This window comes from Helicoverpa zea, chromosome 6, assembly GCF_022581195.2.
Source record: "Helicoverpa zea isolate HzStark_Cry1AcR chromosome 6, ilHelZeax1.1, whole genome shotgun sequence".
In the NCBI taxonomy this organism is placed as follows: domain Eukaryota; kingdom Metazoa; phylum Arthropoda; class Insecta; order Lepidoptera; family Noctuidae; genus Helicoverpa; species Helicoverpa zea.
Genome location: NC_061457.1, coordinates 5,509,121 through 5,534,782, shown reverse-complemented (window position 1 = coordinate 5,534,782; position 25,662 = coordinate 5,509,121). Strand labels below are relative to the sequence as shown.

Here is a 25,662-nt window from a genome sequence, read left to right as displayed (position 1 = left end):
TGCAAAATGCAACTTACTATCTATTTTAAAAGGTACAATTTGAATTTAGAATTTTAACGAATTTCCTCTAGTTGACTCATCTGATAAAATATCTACATAACATTTCAAACTTCTCAAACGAGCTTAACATGGTCTTCCAAAACTTTCTTCTTAACAATAATTTGGCCTCAAATTTTTAAACTCCCTACAACCTCTTACAGTATTCATTCACCACTTCACTAGCTGACATAAAAAGGCATATTACTCAACTCCTTAGTAGCTAACCTAGCTGCCCTATTCAAGGCTACATTACAATGGGAGTGCAAAGCCTCTATTGATTCCGACTCCTTCTTACTCCACTTCGTTTCCATGGCAACTGAAAACGCAGTACAAGAGAAAGTGCATAACAAACTTATGAGTATACAGACTCTCATTCTTAGGGCATCACTGGGTTGTTCAACTAAGGTTATGAAGTTAAAACTCGGTTCGTCAAAGAGTATTTTTTCCACTACATCTGCGTGCTCGGGTAAGTCTTGGAGAACGGTTATGAGGAGTCCAACGATGTTCAGTACTATGCGTGGTGATTTTGAATCTGGAAATAAAAAAATATTATTTAGGTATGTAAATATTGATAAATCTATACTATATAATATTATAAAGCTGAAGAGTCCATTTGATTGCACTTATCTCCGAAAAAATCTGCCAGATTTGAAAAATATTTCAGTCATTAGATAGAATTAGATATATTTATATAGAAAGGCAACAGGCTTTTTATCCTGGTACGCGAATTAATTCTTACGGGACGCAGGTGAATCCGTTCGCGGAAGTTAGTATTCTATAATTGATAACACCTGCATGGGCTAATATGTTTATAATAGATAGCATGACATTACGAATGGATAGAAAAACCTGAAAGATTTTTTTTAGCTAATATGGATTCTATTTCAAATATTTTATATTTTAATTATAACCAAATAATTTGTCAGGAAATGTTGGTTGAATCAGCTAGTTTTGTCAAAAACAGATTTTTAAATCCGCAGGAAATAAAAATTAATTGGAGGTCCGGCATTGAGCTGCCACAATTCTGTTTAAATAAATAATTTTCGCATTATGTCAAGATGTCTTGTAGCAATTTTGAACTGTCACTTAGCACGAGAGATGGATATCGTCCGTCAACTCTTCTTAGAATTATCATTTGTAACTGGAACTCAGCCGAGAATCATTTTTACTCCAGAAAATCATGACGTCATTGTAGGAAGATGGGTGGGGTGTTAAAATCATGAAGATGCATTTTTGAAGTCACTACATACAAATAATATACCTACCACTACATAGTGTAAGGAAATAGTAGCATCTCGATGTCGTCTGTAAATACATGCATAGATCTTTTAATCTCAACGGACTATAATAGATAGAGTGGTTTATGAGCAAGATCTCAGAATGTAATTTATACCATTGCAAAGCCGGGGCTAGTCGCTATATTCTTATCAAAACTAGACACGTTAGACCCGGAGTTGTAAGACTTTCAAAAACCTATAAATCGAATTTCAGGTCAATTTGGATCCTATACAGAAATTATAAAGTCAATATAAAAACTTACAGTGCATAAGAAGCCTCGTGAAAACTGGATGCGCATTGTATGCGGTGAGCGCCGTGGCCAGCTGCCGCACGCCGCGGCAAGACCTCACGCACAACCATGCGCATACTTCTAGCATACGACCCACACCTTGCAATCTAGGAAGACATAGAAGAATATTGTTTTAAGTTTGTACATAGATCTTTGTTCGTTGATTCTAACCTACTACCTTCTAACCTGGGGAGTCTGTTAGCACACATTTTTTTATATCGATGGAAAAAAACATCAAATGACCCCTCCCGCTGTGGGTTAGCAGCTTTGAGGGAGTTTCAGACTTTTACTGACTAAAAATCCATCATGTTCCTTCGCAAGCCTTTAATGTACCAGGGCCGCGGTAACTTTAGAACAATCCCGGAGCCCCGCGAGGTCTGTTAAGACACTTCTTCTTCTTCCCAGTATATACCCAGTCCAGAGTAAGTGGTGAACGGTGGGGGTTTTGGGAGCTGTATGACAGCTCTGTTTCGCAGCCGCAGCAAAGAATATCAAGCAAAGTTTTTCCATAGATCTAACTAGAAAAAAGATAGACCAAGAAAAGTTTGAACATAGATCTAACTAAGAGAATAGACAGTGCAAGCACTATCTCCCTATCTATACTTTGGCCTTACCTGTCTTGAGCGCCGTCGTCACTATCTTTACTGTCTTTCATAAGAGTGTTGATGGCCGCAACGAAATTGTACACCACTTTTGCTTCTAGGTATACCTGGAAATCAAAGAGGTTTGTTTTCAATGTTTTTGTCGGTTTGAGTATTTTTTAAAGCGTTGTAGCTACCAATATGAGACAGTCATTTTTAAGGGAGGTGATAATGAAACCATTTTGGGTTGACCTATCATTTTTGGTTACCGGCGCGGCGTGTCCGCTGTGCACCGGTAACATATGAACGCTCGCTCCGCTCCAAATCCGCACGCAATTCGCTTCTGTGATCGCAATCTAAATGCCGACCATTTATTTTATATTTATAACCTACTACTGTACCTATTGTTCAGAATATTGACAAAAGTACCTATGTACCTATTTAGAACAGTAGATTTTTGAAGTATAGTCTATAGGTATATAACTCTACTCACGTCTTGTATGTTGAGCAGCGTGTGCCGGGGCAGCGCGGTGGCGAGCGCGGGCAGCGCCAGCAGCGCCGCCACCGCGCCGCACACGCGGCCGCCGCCCCGCGCCAAAGCCGCGCTGCCTACTACACCTATCACCATGCTCACCTGGAAAATAATAAATGGATGTTAAAAATGAATGCAGAAATGGTCTTCAATAAGTTTCAAACTATACATTGTGTTCCAAAAGATGGCGTCTAGTCGTAAACTCCAGTTAAAATTTTCGATAAACATATAAATTGACCACAGCGGCACCCATCGACCCCCAGTATTGATTTATTTGGATACCTAAACCGGTATTTAGTACCACTATGGATATGTACCACATAATACTTTTTGGCGCTGCAAACTATGAAGGAAGAACCGTATCATGACGACTTTAACATGACCTTATATTAACACGCCGCAGGATTGTTCAAAAACTGCCGAATCCTTGGTACTCAAAAACGTAACAAAAAAATGGACAGCATTTAATTTACGTACCATATTCAATTGAGTCAGAGATTCTACGTCGCCGTCCATAACTTCACTGATGTTGGAGTTCAGAAATGCCTCCCATTCTTCTAATTCTATAGATGATGGCTCTTTCACTGAAAAGCGAAAAATATTCACAGATAAAGATTAAATTAACAAAGTACTGATACACAATTATGAAAAAAAAATTACCATCACTTTTATCTTCAGTTTTAAGAATCCTGTCATTATCAGCGACTTCTTTATCATCAGGACTCTCGTCAATAACTTCAGATTTCTCTACATCCTGGTCCCTTTCCTCTTTAGAAAATTTTTCCTTATCATCTATAAGGCTTGAAACCTCAATAGTAGGTTCGCTTGTTCGTCTCTGTGTTTCATTTTTATTTTTATCCCAACTTCTACTAAAATGAAACGATCTTTTAATGCTTCTGGTTAATTTATTCCCCCCACTACCGAATCTGAGCTTATCGCGGGAGAATTGCAGTATTTTCTGCTTGTATGAAGGCGGAACACTTTTACTTAAACCAGAACTAACGTCACTGCTACACTTTGTCGAACTTTTTGGATGTTCCAAACTTTGTGAAGCAGTGTCTATGGATTTACATTTCTGCTTCATTTCCAAAACATCCTTCTTACTGTCACTAGCACTTAAAGGTTTCTTTTCTTCCACATGTTTTTCTACATTCGGTTTTTCTTCATCGATTTTATCCATTTTGTTGAGATCAGATTGTTTTTTGTTGGCTGCCATTAATTGGGCCATGTTGTTTTCTAAGTTGCACACAACGAGGTTGGAGTTATTTAGTACATTGTACTCGTGTCTGAGTAGTTTCGCGTTTGCAGCCGTGATTGGGTGGGACTGGTCTTCGTCGTCAGTTTTCAGGCTGTCTCGCACACTGAAGGCGCTCGTTGCTCTGACGCTGTCGTCATCAGACATGGGCACACACTCCATTGCTTGCATCACTCTTGCGTTCCTTAAGTCATGTTCTTTTTGCTCCGGTTTTGGTTCAGGTATTGTTCTGAATAAAAGATACATTGAAAGGTTAATTTTATTATTTACTTAAATTTTCAAAGTTTTTTTCTAAATCAATATCAACTTACCTTGTATTGCTGCTAACTTTTTCCCTCTGTAGCTGCTTAGCTTCTTGCTGACTGTGAGTCAATGGTTTTGTGAACGGTGATTCAGATTGAACATCTTCAGGGAGAATAGTCACATGACCAGAAACAAATGGATGTTCCAGAATTTCTGGCCAAGTCATCCTCTTCATAGGATCTTTGTGGAGTAGACCCTAAAAGTTTAAGAAAAGGGGAAAAGTTATCACACACAATTCACACCACTGCAACACTAGTCATCATCAACATTAATGTCATGCTAGCCAAACCATAAAATTATAAAAAATAGACATGAAGTATTTTAAAGAACTTTTTGATTTATATAATAAAAGTACCTGTAAAAATGATCTGGCTTCTGTACTGATGAAACTTGGCCACTGCACTGGTTTGTGTCTGATCATCCTCACCAGCTGCCATATTGACATAGTACAGAACGGTGGCTGTCCTGCTATCAGCTCATATACAATACAGCCCAGAGACCATAAGTCTGCCTGAAAATATGATAAATTATATCACATCAATTAAAAATACAGTAACACAATATTGTCTTGTTGTAATGTTTTCAGGATATTACCCTGGAGTTGATATAAAATGATACATATTTAATAAGTTTCCATTTCTGTCTAGTTAATAACTAGTTGTTTCCGGTGATTTCACTCACATCCTGTGTAGACTACTTCCTCTACCAGGGTAAAGCATAGCCTATGTTGCAAGGTGATACTGTAGCTTTTCAACAACAATGTGTATTTTCCGATTGTTTCAGTAGTTTCAAAGCCTATAGGTGTAAAATTAGTACAAATTGCTTTATGATGTTATAAAACCATACCTGATGATCATAGGGTTTCTCCTCAATCAATTCAGGAGCCATATACAATGGTGTACCTTTGATGGAAGTCAGAATATGAGTAGCATTTGTCATTATTCTTGCTAAACCAAAATCACACAGCTTTGCTCGTCCTGAACTGTCTAGTAAGACATTTTGTGGTTTCAAATCTCTGAAACGATAATTTTGCACTAATGTTGATTTACTTTAGCATTATATTTTTAAGCTCAACTTCTTTTCAGAACTGTAACCATACAGAAAAGTTAGTTCATAGTATAGTCGAGACCAGCAAACATGCTTAAACTAAGAAATTACTAGAGGGAAAAAAGGTGGCAGCGGGCACGATTAATATTCATAAAAGGCACATTTAAATCTTGAAAAGTAATGATATTCTTATTTTATTTATTATGTCTATCCTACTTATATTATACATGTGAAAGTTTGTGGAGTGTAAGGATGTATGTTTGTTGTTCTGTCATGCAAAAACGGCTGGACCGATTTGCCTGGAATTTGGTATGCAGATAGGTGATACCCTGAATTAACACATAGGCTACTTTTTATCAATAGACAACGCGGGCGAAGCCGCAAGCGGAAGCTAGTACAAAATAAAACTTACCTATGCAACACCCTATGTGAATGTAAATAATACAGCGCAGAAACCAAATCCCAAGTGATTTTCTTCACTTGGTCTTCATTCAGACATCCTTCTTTAGCCAGAATGCTATGTAACTCCTTTTCTGCATACTCTGTGACAACAACTAACTCTGAGTCTGTGTCAAAGCTGTCTATCATCCGAATAATATTTGGATGTTTTAGCTGCCTCTGTATGTCACATTCTTGTCTTAAATTCTTCAAGTCTTTTACTGACCGCCCTTTCTGAAAGGTGAATAAAGTAAATCATATTACAATACTGGTTTAACAGAGGTTTATTGTCAAATAAATAACACTGTGCATGCATGGAACATATTAACATGAGTATATGACACACATTATTTTATTGTTTACATATAAGGATGCAAACGAATATACTCAGACTCAGGCACAAAAGAATGTTTCATAAAGTGTGTGGAGAATCTACATATATTAAGAACAGCAATTAGTTGTCTTATATTTACCTTTCTTATAACTTTCAAAGCTACAACGGCATCTGTTTCTTTATGTTTAGCTTTGAAAACACGGCCAAACGAACCCTCGCCAATAAAAGATATAACTATGTAACTATCCATACTTGATTAATTAAGTTGCTTGAAATTTAATATAAATTGACATTATTCATTGATATTAGTTTAGCAGATATAAGAATTAAAGATTATTTAACTTTCTTATAAAAATAAACAAATAAAACAGCGTTTTCTACTCGGCTCTGTTTGTGTGTCAATGACGGATGACATTTCTACAAAACTGTCAAACTGACATCCTTATTGATGCGTTCGCTAATGTTGGAAACGATAGGTAATCCATAAAATTAAATAAGGAATTTGAAAAAAAATACGATAAAGAAGTACTGTAGTGTATTCAAGTATCTCACTTCTAATTTTTGATGATACAAATGATTTGACGTTGGTTATTTAATCCTACCCAACTACAAATATCTTTGCTCATTTCCCGTGGCTTCACCTGTGCCTTTTATTCTATGCTGTTTCTAAGTAGATGATTATTAATTTATTATTCCCTTTTTAATAGCTTAGTCCTACCTACCTGACATGGCTTCTATGGACAAGGGCTTATTACCTACAATTTATATCCCACATCGGCACCTAATAACATTGTCAATGAACCCTACAGTACTTTGGAATTTATGTGTAGTTCTGACCTAACAGACCTGGGGCCCGATTCTCCTAATTTTACTTAAGCGACATACTTACGATTCACGTTCGACTCGGTTCGACTGAGATCCAATCCCGACTCGATTACGATTGAAGCGTATTTGGCATTCCGCTATTTTTTCTTTGAAATAAACGTTTTTTTTATCCTTTTCTGTCATTCAATAATGAATCATTTTGTCTGCAAATGGTAAACCATTCAACCATTCAATCGTAAACGATTGCAAAATGATTGTACAGCAAACTACCGTATAGACCAAAATCACCAAAATACCAGACCAATCGCAAACCAATCGAATGTCATTGGAATACGATTGGTCTTATATTAGTAGCAGAATGCCCGATAAGGATAAAACTGCTATTCCGATCATATTGTGACTCAATTTCTATTCGATTTTGACAATATTAACTTAGGAGAATCGGGCCCCTGAATGTAAGCATAGAATAACCCTCTAGATTTTGGTCTACGATCTACAAGAAGAAAGCTAATAGTGAAACCTGGAATTATCTACTTTTCTAATACTGGTAGGTACTTAGGTTTGATATTAAGAATTTACTTGACCCATTTAGGTAGGTACCTACAGATTTAAGATAAGTATTTACTAGTTCTATTACTTCTGAGAATTTTATTTTTCACCTTGATCTTTATAATTATTTACATTGAATGTTATTTACCAACCTGATGTTAGTCACGATAAATATTCTAATTCTACCACAGCTCCTAGAGATCAGTCCAGATGATAACAATTTATTTATAAAGTTATTATAAAACCAGCATGGAAATAGAACAATTTTAATAATTTAAAACGGTCATAAAATGGGTGAGACCGACATATATTCGACAGCAGCGATCAGCAGCGGCATCCGATACTGGTTAGATTTGTTGATGCTTTGTTGTCTATAAGCTATTTTTACTCGGATTATCCGGCAACCAGCTGTACGAGATAAAACTCCGAATCGCGTGCACACAATAAAACACCAAGTGGGCTAAAGTTCGGACGAGACCATTATTTTACGTTGAAACATATCATTCCACAATCCACAGCCGTGCACAAATTCTGTAAACAAATGAGACACGCCGCGTGGGCCGATGTGTAGGTACATTAGGGATTTTTAGTAACTCACAGTTTTGTCTAATCAATCTTTATTTATCATTTCGTAAGAATGAGAACTAAAACACAATATATCTTTACGAAATCCAAATAATTGCCTATTAACGGTTTCGTCACATACTCGAAATAGCTTTGCCATGAGTTTGTGTAATTTCTACAAGAGTATTTTCCTGAGCCAGTGTGTTGTGTTTTGTAAGTCTGTAGAGATAGAAGATAGTGTTAGAAGAAAGTCAGGCAGATGTTATTTACATTCACGCCTTAATTTCCCATTTGTAGCTGATAAATCATAATGAACGTAAAAATAAGGCGTGGGCGTTTACAAAATATTATTATAAATAATTTAGAAACGAATTTAGATTTAAAATAAAGGTGTAGCTTCTGCGCGCATATATCAGAGTAACAGACTGATCTAAAGGGTTCGCTGTTGCCAATAAATCATTTCTGTTATTACAAATCGTAAGTGGGTAGGCATAAATTTAATTTGAATGAGAATGTACTCTAATAATTTCGATGACCCGTGTAATATGTCTGGTTTCGAAATTGCAATTGAAATACTTTTGTAAGTCTTTGCCATAAGAAAATTACTTGCGTAAGTACCTACCTGCCTACAAAAATAGGTAGGTGAAACTTTTACTTAGGTACATTCCGTTTCATGAGAAAAACTTGTTGATTTAACAAGTTATTAAGGATTTACCTTAGTATGTACCTAAATGAATAAAAAATACACATATACATATACAATACAAATATACATACACAGGTAAGTAAGTGCTCCAAAATAAAGAAAGTTTGAAGAAAACATTTTCCCGGGCTCAATAAAAGCGATCTATCAAGGGGTACATACTTGGTTAACAATATTTTTTCTGTCCCAATGTTTGTACCTATTTATTCTTCGCTGTATGGATAAAATATGTCTGGTGCAATTTGAAGAATACGAGTTCAAACCTAGATTTTTATTTACATAATTAGCTAAATAAATATTGCAAAAATCGTAAGCAAACCGCAGTCTAAAATAAAACATCTGCAACTCTTCTATCACTAGTGTTATTGTGGTTACGATCATTCCGTATGTTCGTTTTTTCAACATTTTCCATGCATGTTTTCTTTTCGGATCATTTAGTTTGGTCACCTACTGGCGGGACGAGACTTCTGGCTAATAATAAAAGAGGTGGAGGTAGAGCTGAATATCATAAACAATGATGAAGCAGTAAAACCTCTGTTTACTAATTTGGGTATCTTGTTTACGATTATCGTTCAACAAGCTTCGTAAAAGCTAATCAATAAGGTCTGTCAGTAACCTGTGGGTAATTAATTGCGTTACACTCGTGCATTGTGTATCTCACATTTTTTTGCAGTTCTTAACATTTCATGATGCCAAATGCCAATGTTTTTTAAAACGGAGAACTTTTTGAATGCAGCCTTGTAATGTATTTTCTTTCAATGGGAATATCTTAAGAATCCTCGACAATATTCGGTCGAGAAAGATAAGAAATATGTATGACTCACTCACATTTCAATAACTAGGTACTACGTTAGTACTACATACCTTCTCCGAAAAAATGGTTACCCACCTACTTGCTTAATTAATTGTAGACATGCCTAGATTTGAATTTTGTTGTAAAAAACATGGATATTACAAACTGGGTATTACAGAATATAAAACACAAGGTGATGATAGCCAACTCCAGGTGCATCATATTTTTAGCTCAAGATTAGAGGTATCAGTTACCCCATAATAGTTCGTGTGTTCTTTCTGGAAGCAAGGTTAAAAATATACCTACCGTGCGAACATACGATGTTCATTATATACAAACAGACAATTAGATGCTATTACAGTGAATAAATTATAAGCTGCGGGAACATAATTAATGTACACTTGAAAGCAACGAATCGGGTCAGTTACAAAATTTTAATATGACCAGAACTGAATACAATTTTGAAATACTGTTTCCCGCGATTTCATCAGCAGGGCTGGTTCGCTCCCTGAGGACTTACTAGGACTTTTTCTTGAATCACTCGTGTGTAAACTAGTGCAGTAGCTTAAGCAGTAAAACTATCTCTTTATTTAAAACACCACTTCAGCAATGAATAAAATTACTAGACGGGGCAATGTTCACATAGGTACCTAAAAACCGAGAAAACTTTATTTTACGTCGATCACATTGGTCCATCTTACCGCTGCCTATATTTAATATGAAACTTCCAGAATAAATAACTTAAAATCAGAAGTTATGCCTAAGCAAATCATCATCCTCCGAGCCTTTTTCCCAATCATGTTGGGGTCGGCTTCCAGTCTAACCGGATTCAGCTGAGTACCAGTGCTTTACAAGAAGCGACTGCCTATCTGACCTCCTCAACCCAGTTACCCGGGCAACCCGATACCCCTTGGTTAGACTGGTGTCAGACTTACTGGCTTCTGACTACCCGTAACGACTGCCAAGGATGTTCAATGACAGCCGGGACCTACAGTTTAACGTGCCATCCGAAACACAGCCAATGGTGTCTAAGATATACTTAGAAAGTACATACAGACTTAGAAAAGTTGCATTGGTACTTGTCTGACCTGGGATCGAACCCGCGCCCTCATACTTGAGAGATTGGTCCTTTACCCACTAGGCCACCACGACTTTTTAACAAGACTTTATGCCTAAGCAAATCTCGTGGATATATTCAATGTGTACTTAAATACCAATGTATAGTTAGGATGGCAAGATGTCACAAATAAAATTTTAGTAGCCATGTAAATTACAGACACAACTATTTGCGATAGTTTTCATTTAGTGTTATTGCTGATACAAAATTATTGGCTCATGTAAGAATTTTGTTTTCTTGGACGAAACAATTGAAAATTGATGAAAATAAGTTTGCTTATAAATGATTGAAAATTATTTTACAGCGCTCTCACACTAGCGGATTTTCCGCTAGGTTTTTCCGAACTGCGTAGGTACAGGCGATATCGCGCATATATCTTCAGAAAAGTTCCTCTTTATAACATTACGTTGTTAGATCCTATTTTCCATGATTATTTGCACGGTTATTTTATTGGCACACAACATAAATATGTATATCTACTGATTTAAGAGCCTGATCAAACGATCGGTCACCTAAAAGTTACAGTTGTTAGATTGTGCATTCAATTCGAGCATCTGACAATAAAGTAGGTAGGTAAATAGACTATGTTTACATCGCATTTGCGAGTAAACGTAAAACGGGGCCTTTTCATCATTGAACTGTAGTTACAGTTGTCCTGGATTCGAATTGTTTTACGAACTGGCGAGTCCATAACTGTTGCTCAAAATAACCTGTCTCGAGATTTCCAGCACTCATAAAAATGCGATTGATTTATACGCAGTACATTTGTATTGGCACCCGCCCATTACATTACGCTACTGAATAATACTAGGTAGTCTTGTACTACATACGCACAGTATAAATACTTATTGACATTATTTATTTAATTTCTTTGCTACAATTAATGAATTATTGTATAACCTGGATTTATATTTAGTATTTCACGTTGTCGTTTATAGATATGTATATTTTAAGGAATATAATCGTCTGGTAAATGCACTATTATAAGGTCCACGTTCACTGACAATTTGAACGTCCGTTTTCTTAAAACAACTGTTTTCTTTGATAACTGAAATTGTTTAAGCTGTCGGTGAACTTGAGAACTTCTGCTGTGAAGTAAGTAGCTAGTATAAGATAAGCTAGGTTAAGAATCAACCAATGTTCACACAACATTTTACTTGGGGACTTGTCTTCTAAAAATATTCACATCGATCACTCATAAAATGTTTGCTGTTAGTCTGACTGTACACTTCGATAGTTTATTTCTATGCACAGATGGAAAATAAATAGAATTTGCTTTTTAGCTTAGTCAAACAATCGATCGGTGTTAGGATTGGCAGAGTTATGTCTGGTGGGAATATTTCTAGAATTTCAAAATTATTTAGGACATAAGTATTTACTCTAACACAGCGGAAAAGTTGTAAATCTAGGCCAAAATGTCTAGCCGGACTTGTGTTATCAAAATACCATGACGGAGAATTGGTCATAAATTAATCTAGAACACAGCGTACAAGAAATAAGCACCAAAACATTAATCCTCTCACTTCTTCGGAGTAAAATGGACAGGATTTTATTGACATAAAGAACCCCACGAACTGCGATAGTTTAGTCAGCAATATAGCCAATAGTTTAATCAAGCTGATGAATCAGCAGGAATGGAAATGTATGGTAGGTGCCTACATAACCGCGATCAGGAAAAAGTCCGAGTAAAAAGTTTGATGTCATTCAAAATTTTCTTTAAACTAAACTAACATACGAAAGATTTATCTGTTGTTTGTGGAGGCTTGAAGCCTTTAAAACAATATAAACACGTAGGAAGGTACTTTAAAAAGGTAAAAAAGTGTAAATTGTCGCTTCAGAGAGAGCAATGCACCAGAGATGAAAGGACGTTAGAGAAGCCAAGGCGTTTGCGTATTTTGTGCCAAATTCCCATTCAAGCTTCACGCATATTATTTTTGAAGTGATGATGGATTGTCATTGACGTTTAATCGTTTTCTGGAACTGACATTGCAAGCGCAATAACAAAAGGACATGTTTTTTAATATCTTCTATTTTTATCCACATTAATTTTCGCCTGTTTTCTTTGTCCAACTTTGTCATTCTGCACTTTCTTATGCATTTTATACAAATATCTTTATATGAGTACAGAAAACATGTAGGTATTTGGCAAATATTTTCCTGTTTTCTTACTACATTTGGACCGTGCAAAACAACTGCATCATTCACAACATAAAGTTTCCGTGGCAATTTCCACGAAATGCCGAGAAAATCGATTTGGAGGAAAAGTCGTATTTGCATCGGTGGTTATAAATAAAATGGTTTAAACACAAGGCTTATTGCATTTAGTAGTGCTATTTAAATAATATCTTAGTCTATTATAATGCTCTGTCTATCACGCTCTCACGCCAAAACTATATTAAACCGATTTAAATTAAAGGCACGCAGATAGGCTAGACTCTAGAGCTGGAGAAAGAAATAGACTATGTACTTTTCATCCGGCTGCGGGAGTTGTTTCAGGATGCTTGTGGAACTGTGGGAACAGCTAGTTATCAAGAAAAACATAAGAGACTTTAATCTGAAAGACGAGGTTACTAGACACGGGCTAAAGCGTCAATTTTCCTGGTCCCTGAAATATTATTCTCTATGTTGTAGATGTAAGGCAAGCTGAAAACAGAGAAGGAGGGACCTCATCCTGAGCCTGTAATTCAGGGAATTGAGTAGACACTTTACGTCCGTTAGTTGGCAACTAACATATGAATCTGTACCTACACTATGTGATACCGTCCAAAGTGAGTGATTCTGAGTAAAATTTATCGTAACGGGTCATATACCTATCTAGGTAATACAAATTAGTTGCTTATTTACCTTGTAACAGGATACCTGTATAGATACCTATATAGATTTACCTGTCAGATTACTAGAGCAAGTAAACAGAAAGTACTATGTTAGAAAAAGCAAGCGGATTAGAATAATCAGGCAATCGGGCACCAAAGTTCCACCAATAAAGAGGTCACAAGATGAACTATGTTATCAAAACCTAACCTATAATCCCTTAGAAAATTTCCTCTTACGCATTTATAAGTTATATTACTGTTTGCTAAACCATCACATCCGCCATGCACATGTAGCTCGTTCCGATTCTTATAAATATTTTTCTTTGACTGAGTAAACTTGCGTTGAAGCACTTGAGAGCTAAGACTCAGATATAAAATGCTGGCTTAACAGCTGGCTTAGCATTACATTTGTCGTAAATCAAACAGAGCTGAGGTAATCCTGTAGTAAAATGAAGGAAAATGTGGGAAAATGTGGGAAAATGTGTCGTAACGTCATAGCTGTTCTCTCAAAGTCCTCGTCTCATGTTCTAATGGAGCGAAAGTAAATGGTGCGCGGTGTGACGGTGCGCCCTAATGATTGACGCCACCTAGTAAAATAAGCCGTAGTTGACACGCGTGGGCTGATCGGATCATACACATAATTACTCACGTGCTCAATTAGCAGCCCATCCGACCGTGGCTTATTCGCACTAGCTGAATAAATCACGAAAGTACTTAGCTTCTATCATAAAGTTGAAATTTAATTGATCTTGTAATGTCCAGGTTATAAATAATAAATGGAGAAAAATTAAGGAAAATTCTAAATTCTAAGAATGTGTAGCGTAGGTTGATAATCATTATAACAAGCTATATTGAAATAACAAAAAATTATTACTAAAATAATAATTAATAACGGCTGTGTCGATTAAAAAAAAACTGCAATTTCCTAATACCATAATAACAAACTGCCTACACACGACAAACGGCTTTAAAATTATACCTAATTATTCGCATTTATGATACGGCAGTAGCGGGGTCGTTTGGGCGGGCGGCGAGGTTACGGGGGGCGGGCGGCACATTACACGCTTTAGCATCGCACGCACCGCTTGTTTACGTTTTTCATAACCACGTTTCTACTAAAAATACTTTAGCATCCTGCCGTTTGAGGCTCACGCCATTGGTCGGCGCAAGCGCAGGAAGCCGGGGAGGACTCGGGGGCCAAAGGGGCCGCCGGAGCGTCCCTCGCTCCCGACCCCCGCGCCCGCCGCTTGCGACGCCCGGTATATATGAAAGTATCAGAAAGGCCAGCCTAACTCGTGGGGCAGCAGAAATAACCCTGAACGCTGGAAACATCAGACTAGCGGGCAGTCGTGTTGTGCGTCTCATAGTGTTAACTAGTGACATCAAACATGGTTCTGGATACTGAAGACTGGGTAGGTCTCTCCAGAATATGGAAATAAAACTATTAACTTTAAAAGAATTAAAAAATTTAATTAAAATTATGTGGCTTAGGCATGTTACTAATTATTTAAAATGAAATATATGATGGGATATTTGAGAAGAAAACAAATGGTGATAGGTGTTGAGTGGACGCTAACAGGTGGTGTCGCGGTGTTCGTTGCCAGCCGAACGATTTCGTGCTTGACTGACAGCCGTCGCGGAAGTGACAACTAACTTGTCGGTTATTTTGTTATTTCTAACAGTTAAATCTCTCTGCGACTATAACACGACACTTAACACTACAGCTGTCAACTTATGACAGTTAGAATTTACAGAAAACAATTTTATAATGCTTGAATCAATTATGCTGACATGCATAGCGAGTGCTTTGATACAAAGCTCTTGTAACTTAGTGTAAGTTCCGAGCTCTAAAAAGTAAAAAAGCTATCGAAGTATGCAGACCTTGCAATTTATTTTAAGAAAGCTTTCAACTCAATAAGATTTTCTTGTTCGCAAATGCCTAACGTAGCGTGTTTCTAATTAATGATACATTCACATGCTTTCTTACTTTTTTCTGCGCATATTCTTGTTTATATTTAAAGCTAATTCGTATGTTTTACTTGTTTAAAAGCATTTCATTTTATTTTTTGTATTTAATCATATACTATCAGACCAAATATATCGCAATAAGTTAATAAGTAAGGGTATTAAAATACCATCTAATTGATTGAACGCGTCAACGTTATTTTATACAAATTGTACATATTAAAAAAAAACGGAATATAATCTGGTCTAACTTACATTTCAAAACTATAGCGGAATGCAAATTCAAAATATTTGGTAACGTTCACTTTTCAATAGCTTCGACATCTTGAAAACATAATTTCAGCAGAAAACATTAACGTTTACCACCCAGTGTTTACGAATAACTGGAACAAATAGTCTTTAACCCATTTATATTCTAAATAAAATATATGTACTCAATATAATGTAAAGCATCATAAAGTTTTAAGTATTTAAGTCCGTTAAGAATAAATTTAGTAGCATACGCGCAAGTCCAACATGTCTATTTCAGTTTCAATTGCACATAAAATAAATTTATTATGCTTTAGTAACGCAATCCCACGGAAAATTGTGTCTATCGCCTCTGCATAGAAACTTGTGTATTTTAATAAATATTTTCGTGCACATTACTTCCAACAAAAATATTTTTATTTACATCTGCCAACATAAATAAAGCCGACTAAACATTCTTGAAGCTTTCAGAAAAGAAATAACTTGAGTCTGATAAAACACTGACAACTATGTCTCCCGATCAATTCCTACTGAAATGAAATAGGAAAATGTTTTAATTTGCATTTGATATTACTTCATGATTTTCTGCCTAGCCTTTTGCTGTAAATTTTCGCAAAGTTTCCATTGGGCATCCAGGTTAACAATATGCTCCTGAGTACCAGTGTTTTCCACGGAGCTACTACCTTACTGACCTCCTCAACACAGTTACCCGGGCAACCCGATACTTCTGGACTGCTAATATTACTTCACTTTTATTTAAATCATATTTTCATTTCAATTTCAGGCTGATGAGCTCCCCCCAGAACAGATTGCCGGTAAGTTCACCGACCTTAGCAAACCTATTGCTAACATTTATTTTTATTCCAAGCCCTCAAATAAATAACGTTTTAAAATAAAACATGAAAATGTAAACGTTATAATGTTTACATAAATGATGGAAAAACGCAAGCTTGGTATTGGCGAAGCGCCAATATTACAATGGAGGGTGAAGTTAATAAAAGGGGACTCGTGCGCCGCGAAAGAAATTAATGATTTAAATTTCGCATGTGGGCTTAATTAGTATGACGAAAATAGTTTGAAAAAAAGTTCTTATAAAAGCTTCGTAATGGCAGTGTTGAAAGGCACCTCTCATATGTAAAGCAGAGCGCAATTAGATTTATTTAATTTCGTGAATGATATGCATCAGACAGCTCATTATTAGTCAGATGTTTATGATGATATTAACGACTATGTCCTGTTGTGAGTGTGCCAGCCATGTCAAATGCATCGTGTATAATGCAACATTGCACTTCTTAGCAATATTTCTCCAACTGCACTAGGTTACGTTTTAAGCAAAACTTGATAAACTAAAAGTTGCCAACCATGTAAAATGGGACAGCCTAACATTACCCCTACATTATTTTACTAAGCAGATTTTTTATCTGGGAACAGAATTAGTTACATTAAGACACGAGTGTAGGCGTTGTTCTCTGCTACGAAATTGAATCAAAATAATTTTGATGAAAACTGTAACAAAGAAGCCCCAAATTACATCGTAAATTCAACAATTCACGTTTTGTTTTAACATACACGTCATATACTGCTCTCTCGACTCAGAAACGTGCATAAGGAAAATAAACATACCCACGACGACTTCTGAACTTCTTCAAAGATTTGAACATTTTATTGTCAAGAAAGTAGGTATCGTTTTTCAGCTCTTCTTTTTGTTTATCTTGTGGCCTGCGCAATTCATCACCTGTCAAGCCTAGTGTAAGAGTTTTCTCAAATCTTTCGAATTTTCATAATCAAAAAAATCTAATAAACTATACCGAAACATAGTCATAGAAATCTTTACCCAAAATTCCCAAGGTACCTACACCCCTCTAACTTCCATATATCCGCTCATTTATCGTCACAAACTTTCGGAATAATGTAAGGAGGATAAATAAATCGTCGGGTCGACCTAGCCCAAAGTTCTGTAACTATTGCACTCTGAGATATTATAAAATATTGCTTCAATTAATTAGCGAGATTAGTTTCTCGATACAAGTGTGAACGTATTTCGTTTGATGTAAACAGAATTATGATTAAATGTATCAGCGCAGTGTTTAGTGTTCGAGTGCCATAAATTAAATTAAGAATAATAAATTTTGCATTTCAAATTTAGAAGACTACTCATGGTAATGAAAAAAAATGTACAATCACAATTAAAAAGAGGTTTTGTTTATATTAACAATGTAGAGCTTTTAATTTAACGAATATATAGAAGAAAATTAAAAAAAAAATACTTAGAAAAGGTTAAAAGATTTTATTGGTTAAGATTTTAGTTCGTGTCTAGAAATATTCGTAACAATTTTCATTTTTTCAAACAGTTTTGTAGGATAAACTGGCAAAAACTAAATTAAAATTTCTTAACGCAAGCATGGAGCTTAGCTTAGTAATTAGAAATACCTCATTACAAAAGGTAATATGAAAAGGGTATCATATTACTTATAGAAATCGAGCCTAAATTGAATTCGTTTTTAAACCAAACAGGTGCAAGCCGAAGCTGGATTTTTTTTATAATGAAAGTTGCATCTATTAGTATTTACCTATAACCTACACGGATTTGGTGCAAGAAAATGTTGTTTATGGGCGTTTAATAAAATCGGCTTGGGTGTTTGGTCTCCGGGCACATTCGGCGGTGGCGTGGCAACACGCTTGGAAGCCCGCCAACGTACCGTGGAAATCAGATAGAACGTGCTATCGTCATTGTTTAACCAATAACGTGGAACCAATTTCCCAGAACTTCGAAATAACTGTGCACTGTTATTATCGATATTATGATTCTAAATTCGAATGATGACTAATTGAAAACTCGCTGTGTGCCACGGGCTAATGTTTATTGGTAAAATTATTTCTGTATTCAAACGGTTACAGCTATTTCCAATGTTTACGATAGTTTGTGATTCCTACAACATTACATTGTTTACTTACATTGACATGACAACGTATACAACATGAAAGCAATGTGGATTCTCTAACTTACGTACGTGCAATTATGTTTGAATTTATACTGAAGTGAGGAAAACATGTTTTCATTATTCGACGTAAACGCGTACAAGTATTTCAGAGAAAACTCGCCCATTCCATGTAATTTTATATTTCGTGAGTACCTACGTTTATCTATTCCTGATATAATTATGGCCTTTGAAGTCGGGATTAACGTAAGGGACTATTTAATTTTATGTCTGACAGGCTAACACGAGTTTAGTTTAATATAAATGTTCTTATTTTTCACGAGATTATTCATGTTATATAAATATATTTTCCGAGATAACTCATTTCGACGATTATAAAAATAAGCTCAGGAAAGAAGAAATTAAATTTTCATAACATGTCGTTAATATTTTGTGTTATTTTAGAATATTAATGTCGTAGTCACACCTACTCGAGTTTGCACAGAGTTTGGATGTCCACAATAAAGTATATGTAAATCGTTTATGTTCCATGTAGTCTGCCAACGGAGGTAAATCACGCGAGTCCAGAGCTGGACGCGATCATTGCAAGCCAAATGCGCGAAATACTGTTATATGCAATTTGTTACTGTGATTCATTGCTGTCCCTGCAAATATTGGTCGCCAATAATTCATGATAGCGGACTTATGCAGTTTTAGGGACTCGCAGTTCATCATAATAAAGTATGGTAGTAGAATATGTTATTCCGGGTCATGAAAGAACCATATCTTGAGTATCGAGTTCTGAAATATGATATGGCGATCAGCTGAAATTGATAAAGCCATAAAACTCGCCTCACTCGTGACCTGAATTAAAAAATATGCTTTGCAGTAGATTGCAGTAGGAGCAGTGCGTTAGTTTTTAGCGATTTCGTAGTCGAACCATCCCGCACTGTGGGTGGTTACCGGGTAATTAATAAATAGCTAAAATCTAGAAAAAAACGCAATAAAACTCATGGGACTTTGAGTCAAGTGCCAAGAAGTCTTGACGATTAAAATTAACACTCCGGCAAAAATAAAAATCATGTTTTTAAAACTATTTTGTTGCCAAAATAATATAGAACAGCTGCACAATGTTAAATGGGGCTGCGTTATCGCTCTGTTGATGATAACATTGAAGAAAGTTGTAAATACTTTTTTTAATGCATGGATAATTAGGAGATTATAAAAAGTTTTTATCGCGAGCTGTGTCCTTGATGGTAGTTGCGCCTGTCACAAAGCGGCTCGCGTCATCCTGAATAATTGAGGAAACTGGACCCGCTGAAACGTGCCACCGGGAGCAGATTTAGATTTATTAGCCTGCTGTACGGGATATTACGTTAAAACTTTAAGTGTACTGGTTCAAACTGTTGTAATTTATTGATAAATTGGAAATGAAATGAAAAATGTTGCAGCCGCCAGCCTGCTTACAATCATTTCTTCCCGGAAAATGAACCTAAAAAGAGTATGCATGATTGTTAAGGAACGGCACTCATTGGGGGTATAAATGCAGAAATATAAATATAAATGCAAATAAATGTGGCAACAAACTTGCAGTGCCATGTTCACTATATCAAGCCGAAAACAACGGTGGTTACTTACGCAGTTGTAAACCTTTGACTTTTTTGGACTTTTGATCCTATTCGTGATCAAAAGTCCACCTATCTGCCATTAAACATAAAAAACGAATAAAAAAGGTTTATAAAACAATAGACCTGTCCAAACCCTTTGAAGTGACGGATATATCCTTTATTTTCGTATATAAAGTCTGAATGAATAATCTTTCTACTATTTATCACTCAGGCAAGTCATTAAAATACTAAAAGAGTTTATATTAGTGAGCTACATAAGAATTTTATATATTTATATTAAATTCAATGACGCACGTTCGTTGTACAGCTATCAAACTAAAAGTCAAGAAAGTTATGATGAAAAATTTATTACAGTCGTTTAGTTAGGGGATATCATTATTTCCAAGCAATATAATATGTTATCATATATTTCAAGACTATCCCATTTGAATCAAATATAGTTTAGGGTCATACTCGTAAACCTTGTGCCAATACGAGTTTGCGTAAAGCGATAAGTAATTTGTGCAACGGGACAGCTAAAGTAAATAAACATTTATGGGTGAAAGATTCATTACCAAGTGATTTCTTCGCGTTGACGTGGTACATTGAATAATCCGATAATGTACTGTAACTTATTAATCTAAGATTATTTATACTAAGGAACGTTTCTGGAACTGTAAGCGCAAGTAATCATAAGCTTCTTATTGCTTATGACGTAGGTATTAAGATTGTTTATGAAGATATTTTAAAGGATTTAATAATTTTAGACAGTGTTTAGGGAAAAGGCCATAGTATCGTTTGATAGGGCGACTATGACAGACATGTTGTGTTGTTTTTGTTATTTAATGTCGCCCTACATTCGAGCGATGCGCCACGCCGCGCGCCGCGTCCCCCGATGCACCACGCTGCTGCACCGAAATAGCTGCATTGCACAACTTATTCGCACCACATCTCAGTGCATTGAACCTATGTCCTAATCTCATCGCTAACCGCCCAGTCGAACGATCAGTTTAACTAGTTTTATTGCCAGTGCAACACTGCATTTCTCTTGTCTCCAAAACGCAATTTGAACAAAAAGAGGGTCCGAGCCTAGTCCTAATCTGAGGTGCAATTGACATCATGTCGCATACGCTAAATATCGACGGTAGGACGGAGCGGCCGATTGACTTGTAGTTCAGTTACGTAACGTTCTGGTGGATGGTTACAGCAAGATCTGTTTGTTGCAGTCCTGCGCAAGGCGTTCGATGGCTTCGACCACAACCGCTCGGGCAGTATCCCCTGCGACTTCGTCGCCGACATCCTTCGGATGATGGGGCAGCCCTTCAACAAGAAGATCCTTGAAGAGCTCATCGAGGAAGTCGATGCTGACAGTGAGTATACTTCTCTATTAGTCGTCATAAACGTAACTGTGCCATCACAACATTATTCTACATTTCCAGCCCTTTATGGACTATTAATATATTTGGAGCTTATCGAATTATTTTTAAACTATTGCTCATGCGCAATCTATTTGTGAGTCACTACAAACTGAACTCTGTTACTGTGCTATGTATATAAATGTACTAGTGCGGTAATGGTAACTATTGCAGCTTTAAGGGTGTTTCCTAGTATATTTTGTCTAAGTGTGCTGTGCCTGTACTGTTCTGTTCTGTAATACTCTCCTCTAGTAGAGCTTTTTAACCTAGTCATGAGAAATAAGTATAAATAGCATGTATTGCTAATTCCAGAGTCCGGCCGTCTTGAGTTCGGAGAGTTCGTGACCCTGGCTGCCAAGTTCATCGTTGAGGAAGATGCTGAAGCCATGCAGAAGGAACTCAGGGAAGCGTTCAGATTATACGACAAGGAAGGTAAGGAATCTATTGACAAAATTAGCTATGGAGCTTAGGACTGCTAGCCACTTTTCATTGATCATTGTAAAACCAAGATTGAAAAGTCCCTAACTGTTTTAAGATTCCTGAGATATGTTTACACTTTCCGAATATTCTAGAATATTGTAGCGTAGGTGATAAGATGCTAATGACCTGGTATATTTGCAGGCAACGGTTACATTCCCACATCAAGCTTGCGCGAAATCCTTCGTGAGTTGGACGAGCAGCTGACAGACGACGAGCTGGACGGCCTCATCCAGGAGATCGATACCGACGGCAGCGGCACCGTGGACTTCGATGGTGAGATACTAAATATTATCAACTTTACACCCCAGAGGAAAAGGAAGGAAATAGCATGAAAACAACTGGTGCCTACGACTTAACAGGCCCAAAATGATTTTGAAATGATTTGGTATTTGTGAACTGAATTATATTTATCTTAATGGGCTGAGTGGTTGAGTTCAGATGCACCAAATGTCTGACCATTAATAATGATTCTTTATATGAGAAACCTATAATGTGACTCAGCCGTGGGTGGACATGAGCCAAATCGAATCATTATTTAGATGGAGCACAACGCATAATAATTAGTCCCAATACTAATACGAACTGCAGCTATAGTTCATCCTATTTGTGAAGATGTCTGACGCCGTTCTTTAGCAAATTAATATATTGTTTCAGAGTTCATGGAGATGATGACAGGAGAATAAACTTGTACATCTACACACTTTTATATATTTATATTATGATCTAATGTAAGGAATCTCTAATACATTTCGGTACTTCAACTTTCGAGTCTTGGGAACATTGGACGAGATCACTTCATAGCGATGGAATGAAAACATCAACTGTTTCATTGGTCAATATCATTAAAGTATTATGTATGTATTGTACAAAATAATATTTTGTTCTTGTTTAATTGATGTGTGTGATTGCGTATAATGTTTATATCTACTTTATTAATAAATCTTTTATTCTATTACCTATGTTTGAATGAGTCCACCGACATTACCGCGCTCGACGGATTTAGATCGCAACGCGGTGTAACAACGACTAATTCTTAAAATAATATTCGTGTCGGGAATGTTGAGATATCATTTCATTTCTTAAGATTTCTATTCAAGATAAATATAATGACTCCCCTGTTTTTAAAGCGGACGCCAAATTGTCCTAGATAATTTTGATGACATAAAACTTTAAGATATTTGGCGGTCAGCCAGAGACAAGTAATGGGACCATTGGAGATAACATTCCGCGTCTAAGAGTTATAATTGTGAAACTAAACATCAGTGCGCCCTGAATAAATAAAAACACATTTCAATAATAATTATTATTTATTACGTAATTCTTTGTTCATAGTTTTCAATATAATCAGGATCGCCAAATAATTAAATAACATTCAAAATATTATTTATCTTGGGTCAATATAGGTATGTATAAAATATACGCACATAACGAGGATTATTCACGATTTTATGACACATTTATAAATACCACATTCTCACATTCTTTGACATAGACAATTTTTATCTTATGGCCTTTTTTGCTACCATTTAGAAAAAAACCTTTTAATCCATATTTTAATTAAATGCAACTTTTATACTGTGGCTACATTTGCGGGATTCAAACAAAAAAGGTTTAGCCCATAATTTGAGGTTTATCTAGAAAATTCAATAAATTAGCGTAGGTAATATGAATTTCGTGGCTCTCTGGTATCATGGTCAGTCATTTATTTTATGACGAATCACTCCAATATGGATTTATGTTTTGTTGAAAAGTATCACAACACTTAGCGAATATTTGGGTGGGATAATGTGAGACTACAATTCTGTACGTTTTTTCAGTACGCTGAATATATGACGCCTTGCATATCATTGAACTAAATATCAGAGTCGTTTAAGATTATTAGTTTTCCGATAATGTAGCCACAGCATTACAATATTCAATTAAAATAAAATGAATAAGATTCACTCAAATTATTTAAATAGGTACGTTAAATAATATTGGACATATTTACTGAACATAAAATTTACTTACGAAATTAATTATATCAAATAAACCTCTTAAATAACTTAAAAGCCTACATAAAACGTAGACCCTTCTTAATAATACGAAATAAGTAGTACGTAATAGTTATTTGTAGTGTAGTCTTGGTGAACTCAATATAATAATATGAAGAGAGAGTTTAGCGGCTTTTTACAAACAGTTCTTCTAAATAAATAATATACTACAGCAGATTTTAGTAGAATGTTTTTTTTTGGCTCGATTCCAAGTCCGTGTAGCAAGGGACTGAAATCAAGACAAAGCTTATTCTCTGCAAACGAACAATAAAGCACCCTATATATAGAACGCTATGGCATATATTTAAACGCTATACAATCATTAAGCGCATAATTTTAAGGGATATTCGCACATGCAGTAATATATAAGTAGACGATGAGGCATTGACAGATATCATTATCACAATTTAGTAGACTTTAGCCGCCTTCTGATGGCACTTAGCACGTATAAGACAATAAAATTCGATGTCACATTCGCCTGAACGAATTGTGATAAATACCATAATACACACAGTTAACATTTCCTCAGCTAAATAATTATTTTTACATATATCAAAGTCAAATATTAAAATTCATTGGTAACGTAATTAACAACTAAGCTTTACAAAGAGTCTTCGATTAAAACATTACAGCTATTCCTTAGTGTAACAGTGTTTATGCATAATGTGCTTGTATGTACATCTATACATATCTCTCACAATCTCTTTAGCATCTTGGCTTCGGATAGCTAGATTTATCTAAGATTTCGTATAGAACTACCTACAGATGAGATCTTAATTTGAACTATGTTTTACCAAACGTCCCTCTCTTGCCTGAATATTCAAAGCTAATTATCACATTTTACAGAAACGATTAGTATTACAATGCAATAAATTACTAAATTTATTTTTCATAAATGTAAACATAGTGTTTGCCTATCACATATTAACAACCAGCAAACAAATAGAATGCACTACTTTACGAACATATCGAGCTTTGCATCAGTTCTATTGTTTCATACAGAGCTTCAGCGAACTGTAGTCCGAACCAACTGATCATGTTATAGTTGCAAGGAATGAGCGACACGGTGCTGGTCGGAACTGGCGAGGCAATAGTGAGCTATACAGGTGGTCTTAGTTATAATATTCTTGTTAACTTAACTACAAATAGTTTTATGAATACTGTTTAAGTAGATAGATCTTCATTCCCTTTAAAGCTGGCTGCTGTCTTTCAGACGCAACCCACATACAGTCCAGTTGCGAAATATTCATAATACTCTGAAATAAAACAAAATAGATTTTAGCAAACTAACAAATTAACTTAGTTACTAATTCATGACGTCAACTGCAACATTGCAAGACATTCCACAACATCTTCTATTTTAATATTAAACAAACTGATTATATCATAATGTTGCAATTACTTCTGGAATTCAGTAGATATTATGTAAATATATTAATATTCTGAAACTTCAGTCTAAATACTAAATACAAGATCATCGGTTGCTTATTCAATGAATGATGTAGAGGGATATGATTGAAATACAATTATAATTA

The 25,662-nt window shown here is 35.8% G+C and overlaps 3 protein-coding genes across 3 annotated transcripts in view; 1 reads left to right on the top strand and 2 right to left on the bottom strand.

Moving 5' to 3' along the window:
• On the bottom strand, positions 1–6,486 carry LOC124631511 (serine/threonine-protein kinase fused). The gene is made up of 11 exons (XM_047165942.1): positions 6,236–6,486; positions 5,737–5,996; positions 5,124–5,292; positions 4,633–4,788; positions 4,286–4,473; positions 3,380–4,203; positions 3,197–3,303; positions 2,681–2,821; positions 2,221–2,315; positions 1,580–1,713; positions 1–571 (listed from the first exon to the last, which is right to left on the bottom strand). Exons 1-11 carry the CDS (start codon positions 6,344–6,346, stop codon positions 219–221), a joined length of 2,538 nt encoding a protein of 845 aa, XP_047021898.1. The 5' UTR covers positions 6,347–6,486; the 3' UTR covers positions 1–218.
• An 8,246-nt stretch (positions 6,487–14,732) lies between these two features.
• On the top strand, positions 14,733–23,049 carry LOC124630978 (troponin C, isoallergen Bla g 6.0301-like). Its single transcript, XM_047165042.1, has 6 exons — positions 14,733–14,872; positions 16,459–16,489; positions 21,426–21,569; positions 21,927–22,046; positions 22,236–22,367; positions 22,749–23,049. The coding sequence occupies exons 1-6, from the start codon at positions 14,849–14,851 to the stop codon at positions 22,775–22,777; spliced, it is 480 nt and encodes a 159-aa protein (XP_047020998.1). The 5' UTR covers positions 14,733–14,848; the 3' UTR covers positions 22,778–23,049.
• Positions 22,754–25,662, bottom strand: part of LOC124630977 (BMP-binding endothelial regulator protein-like) — a 44,493-nt gene continuing 41,584 nt past the window's right edge. Inside the window, exon 8 of the mRNA XM_047165041.1 lies at positions 22,754–25,383. The gene's annotated coding sequence lies outside the window, so the exon portion shown is untranslated. The remainder of the gene's footprint in view (positions 25,384–25,662) is intronic.

Excerpts from the sequence above, each read along its gene's own strand:
- LOC124631511 (XM_047165942.1), bottom strand. The coding sequence starts at position 6,346 with ATGGATAGTTACATAGTTATATCTTTTATTGGCGAGGGTTCGTTTGGC. Across the intron at positions 5,293-5,736 it reads TCACATAGGGTGTTGCATAG|AGATTTGAAACCACAAAATG; the intron begins GTAAGTTTTATT and ends TTATCGTTTCAG. Across the intron at positions 4,789-5,123 it reads AGAAACCCTATGATCATCAG|GCAGACTTATGGTCTCTGGG; the intron begins GTATGGTTTTAT and ends TCATATTTTCAG.
- LOC124630978 (XM_047165042.1), top strand. The coding sequence starts at position 14,849 with ATGGTTCTGGATACTGAAGACTGG. Across the intron at positions 14,873-16,458 it reads TTCTGGATACTGAAGACTGG|GCTGATGAGCTCCCCCCAGA; the intron begins GTAGGTCTCTCC and ends TTTCAATTTCAG. Across the intron at positions 21,570-21,926 it reads CGAGGAAGTCGATGCTGACA|AGTCCGGCCGTCTTGAGTTC; the intron begins GTGAGTATACTT and ends TGCTAATTCCAG.